This window comes from Chaetodon auriga, chromosome 20, assembly GCF_051107435.1.
Source record: "Chaetodon auriga isolate fChaAug3 chromosome 20, fChaAug3.hap1, whole genome shotgun sequence".
NCBI classification, from domain to species: Eukaryota; Metazoa; Chordata; class Actinopteri; order Chaetodontiformes; family Chaetodontidae; genus Chaetodon; species Chaetodon auriga.
The window spans coordinates 16,679,562-16,690,415 of record NC_135093.1 but is presented as its reverse complement, the minus strand read 5'-3'; the positions used below and the strand labels follow the sequence as shown (position 1 = coordinate 16,690,415).

The 10,854-nt window shown below is 45.0% G+C and overlaps 1 protein-coding gene across 1 annotated transcript; it reads right to left on the bottom strand.

The window, feature by feature from the left end:
* Nucleotides 1-2,130: 2,130 nt before the first annotated feature.
* Nucleotides 2,131-10,543, bottom strand: ubtd1b (ubiquitin domain containing 1b). Its single transcript, XM_076759332.1, has 4 exons — nucleotides 9,767-10,543; nucleotides 4,152-4,379; nucleotides 3,885-4,042; nucleotides 2,131-3,037 (listed from the first exon to the last, which is right to left on the bottom strand). Exons 1-4 carry the CDS (start codon nucleotides 9,846-9,848, stop codon nucleotides 2,768-2,770), a joined length of 738 nt encoding a protein of 245 aa, XP_076615447.1. The 5' UTR covers nucleotides 9,849-10,543; the 3' UTR covers nucleotides 2,131-2,767.
* Between the last annotated feature and the right edge of the window lie 311 nt (nucleotides 10,544-10,854).

The following is a 10,854-nucleotide window of genomic DNA, read 5'->3' as shown; positions in this document are numbered from 1 at the left end:
ATGCTCAAAATCTATTTGTCATTTTGCAGATTGAACCAATGCATGCTAAAAATCACCAAAGTGATCAAATCTACCAACAATGACAGATATTTCAGTCTGGACCAGTGACCACCCAACAGAGCCATCCCTGGAGCCACGAAGAAGAAAGGAACTTGAAACAGGGTAATTCAAACCATTCTGATTGTTTTCAAATGAAACTATTCCAGTCCTATAAACTCAGCTTTCAGCAGTGGTTCAATTTCACAACAAGGTATTTAGTTACTGATCAAAATTCTAATCGTTCCAGCTGTTACTGCCTCATTCATGTGGACTAAACTGAGAGGAGTCCGTGATCCATTTCCCCTTGCGTTGTGTCATGGAGACTTCCATGCTAACGCCCTGCACAGAAAAGCTACCATGTAATCAAACGTATAACAAAAGCAAAACTTTATTGTGATTTCAGAGTTCAGATAGATGATTTCTTCCATGTCCACATGAAGCAAGAAACCAAAGCCAGCTGTGGACTTTCTGGATGTTCGCAGTACTCAGAGAAAAATCTGATGTGTCACATGTGATGGGGGGGGGGGGGGGGGGGGGGGGGCAAAACTTTGCAATTTGAGCTGCGATGTGAGTGTTTCTACTGGCCTAAGGGGAACTTCAGCTGCCTGCATAAATTCAAGGCAAATGTGCTTGTGGCCGACATGTTTCTGTCCTCCAGCAGCCACTGCGGCTTCCACAGAGAAGATGGCTGTTTTCCAATCATCTTTGCTTCACAGCATTACAGCTGCACTTCTATATAGAGGCAAAAGGCTGGTACAGCTCTCATTGTGGAGGACAGATGGCAATATTGATAATCTTCGTCCAGGATGACCCACTCCACATTGAAACTGATACATTTACTTTGTTTAGTCAGGAAGAAAAAGACTCATCAGAGAGTATCTACAGCTCCACATGCGTGCCATGATGTCCTCACACAGTCATACTGCATCACTGCATGGTCACAATCACATCACTTTTATACCCAGAAATTAAAAACGATGGACAAAAAGCTTATTTTTAAATGCCTCCATGTTCATGCTCCTTCCCCATGTTTCATGAACTTGTTGCGAGACACCGGCACTCCAGCAATTTCAGTGTTTTCAATAGAGGTGCTAAATTATGGCTAAAGAGCATTTTTATTTTATATTTCTTTACCTGTTCTGTCTTTATTTTCTGTTCTTCTTGCCTCTTGTGGACAGATGTTGTAAATGAGCCTCTCACTACAAACACTGAACTCAGTGCATCTGCTGCTTGTGCATAATCGTATGTGCTGTCCCAATGCTACTGTTATGTCCATGTCGCATAAAACAAACTTCCATTAACTTATGGGGACATGTGAGAGATGGATTTAAGAAAAAAAAGAAAAAAAAGAACGAAATACATTTCCCACCATGCAGCTGGATACTGCCAGTTTAAAACCCAAGTCTGAAGCTCTTTGCAGCCTCCAGCTCTTTGTTTCTATTCACCGCTCCTCATAGACTCCTAATTGCTCACCAATCCCCACATATAAAACGTGTAGGCAACCATTTCACCCAAAACGTCTGCATGCTGGTGACCAAGGTCGAACATCAAGCGAACAAATGGGACAGACCTTTTCCTTTGTAGTTATTGGACCACAACGAGCATAAAAGGCGAGTGAATACTGGATTTACATTCATCAGGTGGTGAGAAATAGGACAATTAGCCCTATGCAACTGATTATGTCAGGACTGTGTTGCTGCCCCCTAGTGGTCTGGGGGGATTAAGTGGTCAATAATGCAGCCGTTAAGACCACCATTTTTGCATTTCTCTCTCCCCAGATAGTATGATATGATATGACTGACTGCAAAGCTATGACTCACACACCAGGGAAACAGTCTTGTGAGCTACGTCATACTGAAATGTATCATATGGGCCAAATACATGCATGCGTGCACGTACACACACACACGCGCACACACACACGCACACACACTGTTTGTATGCAAGATGAAACTATGAAATCGTTAAAAAAAGGCAGAAGTTATAGCTTTGATTGATCTAAGAGTTCCTGAATCTAAAAAAATACAGAAATCTTAGCATAGCAGTAAAACTAGCGTCGTTCAGGACATTAACCCTTTTTTGTTTTGTCTTGTAGAAGGCACACAAACTACCACAAAAGTATAGTAATAATCTCCAAATGTGCAAAAAAGCTCAGTTTACATTATTTCCTCAATAAAAGAAAGAAGGGGGGGGGGGGTGTTCAGTATCTCATTGTCTGCTGACTCCTCCTGTTTCTGAGGAGGAGAACAGGGCTGCAGTGCAGAGTCCATGGGAGTCATCGTACAAATGTGCTTTAGAACCAACACCTCTGCATTTCTTCCATTGGCACTTAGTTAGCATTAGTGCAGACACAAGGGCAGAGACAGAGTCTGCATGTGCAGCGTGATGTGCACATTCTGTATGTGGGCCAAAGGCTGAGCGCCAGCAGTTCTGCTTTTGTTCAAGATGGTTCATAGAACACGTGGATCTGCAGTTAGTGTGATGACTGCACTCACTTAGAAGAAGAACCCAGCAGACCCAACACATACAGTGACACATAGATGAAAGAAAGCAGCACTTTTGAGCTTCATCCTCATGGCGTTTTGTACCACCGCAGTTCAATAACAGGAGCTGTTCTCAAAAAGCTCATCAGTCATCCAGCAATAGGAGGCACCTCTGGTCCTTTTATGTCTGTCAGCCTCCTCATGACCCACTGCACCACCCCTCCACCCATCCTCTGTGTCCTCAATTATTCAGACGCAGGCAGGGAGGCAGTGGTGGTGGGAGACAGCTTGGGGGCTTGGAGGGCCTGCGGGTTGACGATGACCTGGATGACAAAGTCCTTCTGGATCTTAGTGTCTTGCAGCCGCGTCTTGTCTGTCAGCAGCTTCCCGGAGAAGAACCAGCGCTGGTGGGTGGCGTCGATGTCATCTTGGGCCTGCAGCTGTTTCTTCAGTTGCCCTATGGTGTCAGCCATGCTGGCGCTGAGGCGCAGGTCCTTGCCCGTGGACAGCCGTACCTACAGGGAACAGGAAGTGTGAAAATGAACACAGGTAACAGGTGACAACATTCTGCGCTGTTACCATACAAGAACTACTCCACATACTATTTTACATAATATATAATTATGTGATAAAGTTCCTTTTCTGTCATCTAATTTAATGTAGAAAAATAAGAACAATGTCAGGGTGCTAAGTCAGTGTTTGTTCCTGCATTTTCTACCATTCAGAGAGGGCAGAACCTGCTGCAACATGGTGGCAGGAGAAGCTCCTAACTGATGCATCTTCTGCTGCACATGTCTATGAACCAGTTGAGCTTGATGACATGAGAAAATAAAGTGGTACTTTCAAGTTATCAAGCAAAACCAAAACCACAAACAAGCCCGCAAGGAAGAAACGAAGAACTTCATTTAATGTCTCCCCACAGACGCTCGTTGTGGCTGATGAGTTAAATCTTTCCATGCTAGTTTTTTAGTGATTACACAGCATGCAAATTGCTAATGAGAACAATTTTACTGTGTGATATGAATTTAATATAAAGGATATTGTATGTATGATGATCCAAATTTGAGATTTTTGTGCAGCTCACATGAGGTGTAATGTATGACTGCTTTGCACAGCAGGAGGTGGTATGTCCCTGCAATTTACCATGATGGGCAAATAAAGAAAACATCTGAAAACATCTCTAGCTGAGGTTTGGATGGTGCCCTGTTTGCAACATCAACGTCCTTTTCCAGTCACATGTCTCTTCAAGTGATGAACTGCGCTGCTTGTGGTCGTTTGTAGAGACATTTTATACTACAATTTTATATAATAAATGAGAAAAACCACTAAGTATGTATCCAGCAGCTATGCTTGTCACGGTACCTTCAGCTGGAATTCCTTCTTGGGTGCTACAGGGGGTTCGGGGCTGTCGCTGGGGTCCTCGTCGCTGCGCTCTGAGATGAGGTTGACTGGTGGAGCCAGGCAGTAGACGGGCAGCTGGTAGCGGTTCCCCAGTTCGTCGTAACACTCTGCCAGAGTACCTGGAGAGGGGTGTTGAAGAAAACAGGACAAGCTGCCATTTAAATCTGTTAAACGGAAAAAATGTGTTGCTCTGGATTACTCTCTGATCTCTAGGTCTTCTGCCCTCACCATGTGGCAGGGTGATACTGGCTCCATCCACTATAGCCTGGGCCAGCTCGTGGTCGTTACACTCCAGGGCCACAGCGGCAGCTTTCAGGGCGTCCCAGATCTCTTTGCGTCCCTCGAAGGCTGGCGCCGTGTCCCAGAACTCGTCCCGCTTGCTCCGTAGCTGACCCTCTGTCATGGGATAGTCGCTCTTCCACTTGGGACGGTCTTTCTTCAGAGGCTCGTTCCGTCCTGTGATGGGAGGAAAAAGCAAGGGAGGATCAGTACAAGTGGTGAAAAGGTCTGTGATTTCCACACTGCAGAAAACACATACACTGATTCATGAGTGGTGTGACGTTCCCATATAATTCATATCCTGTGCTTCCATGTCATAAACAAAGCTGCCAGCAGAGAGAAACGCTAGCCGTCACCAGAGACAGAACATCCCACCCCGCCCCACTATGCCATCCCGATCTAAAATTAGGAGGTCATTCGGAGTTTGCAATATACATGAGGCATCTGTGGCCTATACTGTATCTGTCCTGACTCGTAACCTTACCTGTGTTTCCCACCATTCAATATTAACACATGGCAAACCTAGGCCAGGTGAGCACTTATATTAGTCGAGGCCCGGGGGTCACACGCAAACAGTGAGCTCAGGACAGGGAACAAACATTTCTAACCACCATTCAGCAGTCAAACACCTGAACATTCACAAGCAATTCACTTGAGCCACGTGAGTTTATGCTGTCAAAAAGCACCTTAAGCACTAAGTCAAAAACAGGTTCTGAACCAACCGAGCTTATATTTCCAAATGCCTGAGAGGCAGAGATGTCAGTCACTGAGGAGAGGCGGGATGGAAAATGAAGACGAGCATAAGGGAGACAGCACACATCCAAGAGGTTGCATTTCTTTCAAACAAATTATTTATAGTGCAGGCGGCTTAGGAGGAGTAATGTGGAGGACAGGGGGTGGTGTAGGATTAGCACTTGGAGTGGAGTGAATCCTACAGTGAAGCAAAGGGGCTTCCTCACTACCACTCAGCCAAAGTAGCTGTGGACATGTGGTGTCTATATAAGACACAAGGGGTGTAAAGGTCAGCATCTGTCTTAATGCGGTCCATATACTTCAACATATCCGAATGTGTGCACGTAAAATACAGGTGAGGTGGTGATATTTACATGTTATTCCAGGTCCCAGAACACACAGCTGCAGCACAGACCTCCACAGGAGATCCAGTGTGACCTACACTTCAGAATCAGCAAGGCTACAGTCTTTACACCTGGCTATTGTGCGGATTAAACAAATGAGATGTAAAATGCTAATTTGGGAGCTTTAGAGGTGCTGGTAGGTGAATTTTGTTACCATCGCACAGTGAGGCTAGCTGCCCATATTTACAGTCTTTATGCAAAGCTAAGCTAAACTAACCAGCTTGCTGGTTGTAGTTTCATGTCTATTGAACACAGGAGAGACAACGATCCTCTGACTTAACTCTGAGATGGAATGAGCACTTTTTTAGAATCATTCCTTTAAATAATGGTGCACTCTGTCATTTTGTTTGTATTGATGAGGTTCAGATGATGTGCAGTTCGGGGCACATGGTTTCATCGATGGAACATGATTTACACATACCATGATGTGATGTGAATAAATGCCTTGCTATACATCGTGTATCACAGAATAACCTCTGCAAAGCTGGCAAAACAATGTCATAGTACTGTATTGTGAACCACTGCTGTAGTGACTAATGACTCCTCTTTCCTAAGAAGAGGTCTGGTTATCTCTGAGTGACACATTGAGTCAACGTGACCTCTACTGTACATGGGATATTTTCTGAAGAGCTGACATGCTAGATGGCTTCGGACTTCAAAGCAGAGGTGGGCGATACGGCCCTGAGATCACATCATGATATTTCAGGGTATTTCTGCGATAACGATATGACAAAAAACGGAGTATTTAACTCTGCCCGTACTGATCAGGGTGTACAAAGGTACACGTTTGTTGTGCTGACCCCTTCTGCTGTTACAGTCTTTCCTGTGGCATCTGTAATCAGGGGTCCTTGAAGTTTGTAAAAAGTGAGCTGAACTCTGAGCTTTTTACACGTTAGGGGGAAGGTTTGTTTTGGTGGATTGTGTGTATGGAAAGCAGGCAGTAACAAAAGGAAGTGATTCAGCGAACGGCCCTGTTGTATCAAATCTTACTCAAGCCCACCAAAACAGAGACATGAAGCAACGCATTGCAGACGCATGAAGCAACATCAGGGTGTTTTCATCCTGCTGAGCTCGTAAAACCATGTGATGAGGTTATGGTGAAGTGTGTTGTATTTACGAGCGTTAATGAAATGCGTCATAAACAACGTTTCTGCGTGCTCTCTGTATGTCAAGACGCAAACAAAACAGCATGCCCGACGGCCATAGGTGGCCGTTAAAGGAATAGCTGCTTCTGGGAAAAGAACGTTGAACTGTAACATCACGTTGTTTGGCCCTGTAAAGACATTTAACAGCCTCTCACATTCCCCCGACATGAGAGAAGGAAGAAGTGCGGGGTGTTCCTCTGTAAAGCAGACATCAGTGAACACGCACTGGAGCAGATCCACAGTGGACAGAAGGGAAGTGCGCTCTTCAGCCAGACACAGACTGAATCCATGTATGACTGTATTTCCTCAGGACACACAAACACTCCCACAAGCAGTCAAGCACACGCGCACACACACACACACGGTCTTATCCTTGTAGCCGGTTATCTTATCTCCACAACGGTGCATTCAGCGCTCTGCAAACACAGATAAAGTGAGCCTTCATACCGAGACAAAGTCCTGCGTAGCATCCATAATGATACTTTTAAAAACATTCTCGCCAGACCGGGAACACGAGACATTCATCCTGTCACAAAATACTTCAGACAGCACACACACCTGTTTACCACACACACTGCCAGGGACTAGTTGACCTCTAATTTTCCCATGGAGCTGAGCACACCTCTACTTTTACCTTCCTTTAGCTTTAATCACTTTGATGACGACTTCTACAGAACATCTCAAACTATGCTTGAGATTAGGAAAAAAAAAATCAATTTGTGAGCTACAACATTAGCTAGAAAACCTAGCGATGAAGTTTAACTCAAGAGTGCAAAACTGTTAAGAGCTCAAGGCTGTGATGAAGCCTTTTTACTTCAGAGCATACTCCTGCCTTGAGGATGCAAATGAGGCTTTTTACTCCTCATGTGACGCACCAGGTAAAAAGCAAAGAAAACAAGAAGAACATTTTTCTGCCTGGTGAGAACTGAAATAATTGATCCCACATTGTGAAAAATAGAGCGAGACCACATGAGCCCTGCATGGTATTTGACCTCTTCCTCTCACGTGGCTGTCTGTATGAGGATGTCAAGCAGAGTCTCGTTCGAGAACCAGTCAATGACGCAGCAGCGGGGCGTGATGTGACATGTTCTTTTTGATCGAAGCCTGGTCTAAAAGGGAGTGCCTGTTGATACCAATCAGGGTGGGAAATCACCACGAGACACTGCCAAAGCCTGGGGAATCTTGGCTGTGGTGACTTTAACTTTAAATAGTCTATCCATCGGCCACTTTGGCGTGTGATGAAGAAAGACATTATTTTGAAGGTCACATTGTGCTGTAAAAATGAATATCAGATGTTCATTTTGGAGTACAGCCATGTGGCCATGGGTCAAAAAAGCCCACTTTAACTTCCCTGATAGTCATGCACAAAGCTGGACTCAAAATGTCCTGTCTTTGTGATGTAAACTGGAGACAATTTGTGCTGGAGAAAAAAAACTTTCCATTTGTATAGTTGGAGGAAACAAAGGGGACAGAACCTATATCCAAATGAACAACAGACACTTAGATTCCCAAACAGTCACTATAAAGGGAACTTTATTGCTCTGGAAATGCTGGATGAGACAGAGCTGAGCTCTATTTGTTTGACTACCGGATGGAGTGTGTGGTAGAACTGACTAACTGATTGACCTCAGCAGAGATTACACCACATCTGGGAAGGGTCCTAAAGGTTGTCTCCCATCCCAACTGAGTTCATGACAACATTCATAAACCTGCAGGTCCAAAAAGCCTTTAATCATCCACTAAACAGTGACCATTTTCATGTGTCACACTGTAATTTCCAAAAAGGTCATGCTAAATATCACTGACATTGTTGTCTGGGGTCGAAACTATGCAGAAATTCAGAACGTCTGCCAATTCTGCTGTGCGGCGCCTGCGTCCCTCGGTTTAGTCTGGTTGTAAATATAACATTTATTCTTGCTAAGTGCTGAAGCACCAATCCAAATTCTGTCTGTCACCATCAAACACAAGTGTAAAGGAACAAAACGTGGCAGTTCGCCAGTGTTTATCTGGAGAGGAATGTTATCTTCCGGGACGGTACATAACTGATGGACCTGAATTAAAGTCCCTGATGTGAATAAATCAGCAAATAAGTAACTTTGCCGATCGATGCAACCTCCGCCTCAGTGTTGCCATTTACAGTAACCACAACCTCCTGCTCAGTCACGATCTCATGCTTAAAACTACAGTGTGACATGGTGTTCACAGGGTGACCATACTACCACTTTTAAGATAACAGCTGGCCCAACAAGCTCACAGCTGCAGGTTTAAGTGTGAGGCTTGAAATTGCTGGGTGAGAAAATTGTCGGCCTTGTTTTAGATGCAACGTCAGGTAAACAAAGGTGTTGTGTAGGTGAATTTGGCAGTAATCAGTCCTGAGAGTGGGTCTGATAGCACAGTTTGCCAAGGTGCTCGACTTGAAACAGCACAAGGGAGTTACTCCACAGAGGGTGTACTGGAAAATAGGAAAAGAACATTCCCAAAGCAGCGAGACAAAGCAATGAACTGGTGTTTGCCCTGCAGAGAAGACACACACACACACACACACACACACACACACACAGAGAGCACTGATATGTGATCTGCACTGCATTTGACTTATGACCAAGAATGAAACAGAAATCTGACTTTCTATCCAAAACTCTAAATTGCAAACCTGTTGAAGTCCTGCAGCTTTATTTTCTGTTGTGTAATTTATTACAGCAGGTGCTTCTGCATTTGTGACTATACAGTTTGATCCCTATCTAATCAATCCACATGGGCAAAACCTCTGTACACACAACTTTTGCAGTTTAAAGTGGAGAAGATATGTAGTGCATTGTGAATGCAAATGAATCCCAGACCACGGCTAAAGACCACCCAGAGTGATGTACCCAGCAGTCCTCTGTTTAGCAGCAGCCAGTGTCCCCACAGAAAAACAAAGGTGAGCAAGGAGGTGAAACCCAATCACGAGAGGTCACTTGAGATGCATTTGAGTCTGCTGCAGGAGTGAAATACACCTGGATACAGTGAGTGTCAACCTCCTCTACAGGCATAATTTGTGTATTGTCTATGCATTTTAATGAGTATTGGGTGTGAACAAACTTAACATACATCCAATTAAGGAGATCTGGACAGCTGTCAGACACACACAGCAGGGGTCATCACACTAAAGTGGCAAAGCGGCATGATTTGACCATGCCGTCACTTAGGATTCAACTACATCAGAGGAAGGTGGAAGCAGTTAAACTTACACACACACACACACACACACACACACACACACACACACACACAGTAGTCTTACCTCCTCGTCCACCGTTCCTAGACGAGCCTCGGCTCTGTGAGTCCTCCCAGCCTTCCCAGTATCTCCCCACACATCCTCCCATGGTTAGAGAGCTGCAGATTGTTTCCACGCGTCGTACTAGCTGAACAAGGGGCCCATCACGGGCGAAGACGATGAACTAGGTCCGATGAGGAGGACGGGTCGCAGGTCCGACGTTGCGAGCCTGATCGATCCGATGGGTCATCCGTTGTGGTGAGGAGGGGAGCGCTTGGATGTTTGATAGCCCTGAGCAGATCTATGCCTGGAAGATCGTGTCTTAAAGTGCGTTTTCTCTCTTTCCGTATGAGCGCTGTTTGCGTTTGACACGACCCCACAACATTCAAAGCTTGTGGCCCGCACTAACGTTATAAGAGTTTGACAGCCAGACCAGCAAGCCGCCGCAACATCTGCCGAACAGTTTTTAAATGTCAGGATATAACCAGCAACGCGTCGGCTATTTAACTTGGCTGTTAAGTTTAGCTGGTTGTAAATGCTGATGTCCAGCAGTGTGACCAGCGCGCACCTTCCTCGCTAACAAGCTAACAGGGCCAACCAGCTAGCTACCGCAACATCAGTAAACACAAACTTCCGCGCACTCGTGACCAATTCCTGCACGCCGACTTTCGTCCAAACACAGAGGGTAGTTAGACTTTCCCGCAGGCCACGTTTTACGAGTTCAATTGTTTGTCGTTGTCTTCAGTTTGCTTTTTCTTTAAATCCCCCAAACGTTACTTCCCTCTCTGCTGGTAAAAGGTGACTAGCGGCGGAGCTAGCGCCACCGAACTTTTTTACGCCTGCGCGTCAGCACGCAGGCAGGTGTTGTGTTCCTTTACGTCAGGACCAGTCAGACAGAAAAGCAGTTATGAATGGACGCGACAGCAAATACATTCGACACGAATACATAGCAACCATAAACAACTGTTATGTTTCTTTTATTTCCATGGACACTCGTAGCAATTCGTTTGAAATAGTTAACAATACAGAAGCACGCTGTGCCTCAGTGAAAGCGGAGACGGTGTATATCAGAATTCTACTTTTCGTAGGTTGTACTCTTTTCAGCGTTTTGGAAT

What these genes read in the sequence shown, in the direction of transcription:
- ubtd1b (XM_076759332.1), bottom strand. Translation starts at nt 9,848, where the DNA reads ATGGGAGGATGTGTGGGGAGATACTGGGAAGGCTGGGAGGACTCACAG. An exon ending in TAGGAACGGTGGACGAGGAG is followed by an intron (nt 4,380 to 9,766) that starts GTAAGACTACTG and finishes CTCCCATCACAG; the next exon opens with GACGGAACGAGCCTCTGAAG. An exon ending in CAGTATCACCCTGCCACATG is followed by an intron (nt 4,043 to 4,151) that starts GTGAGGGCAGAA and finishes ACCCCTCTCCAG; the next exon opens with GTACTCTGGCAGAGTGTTAC.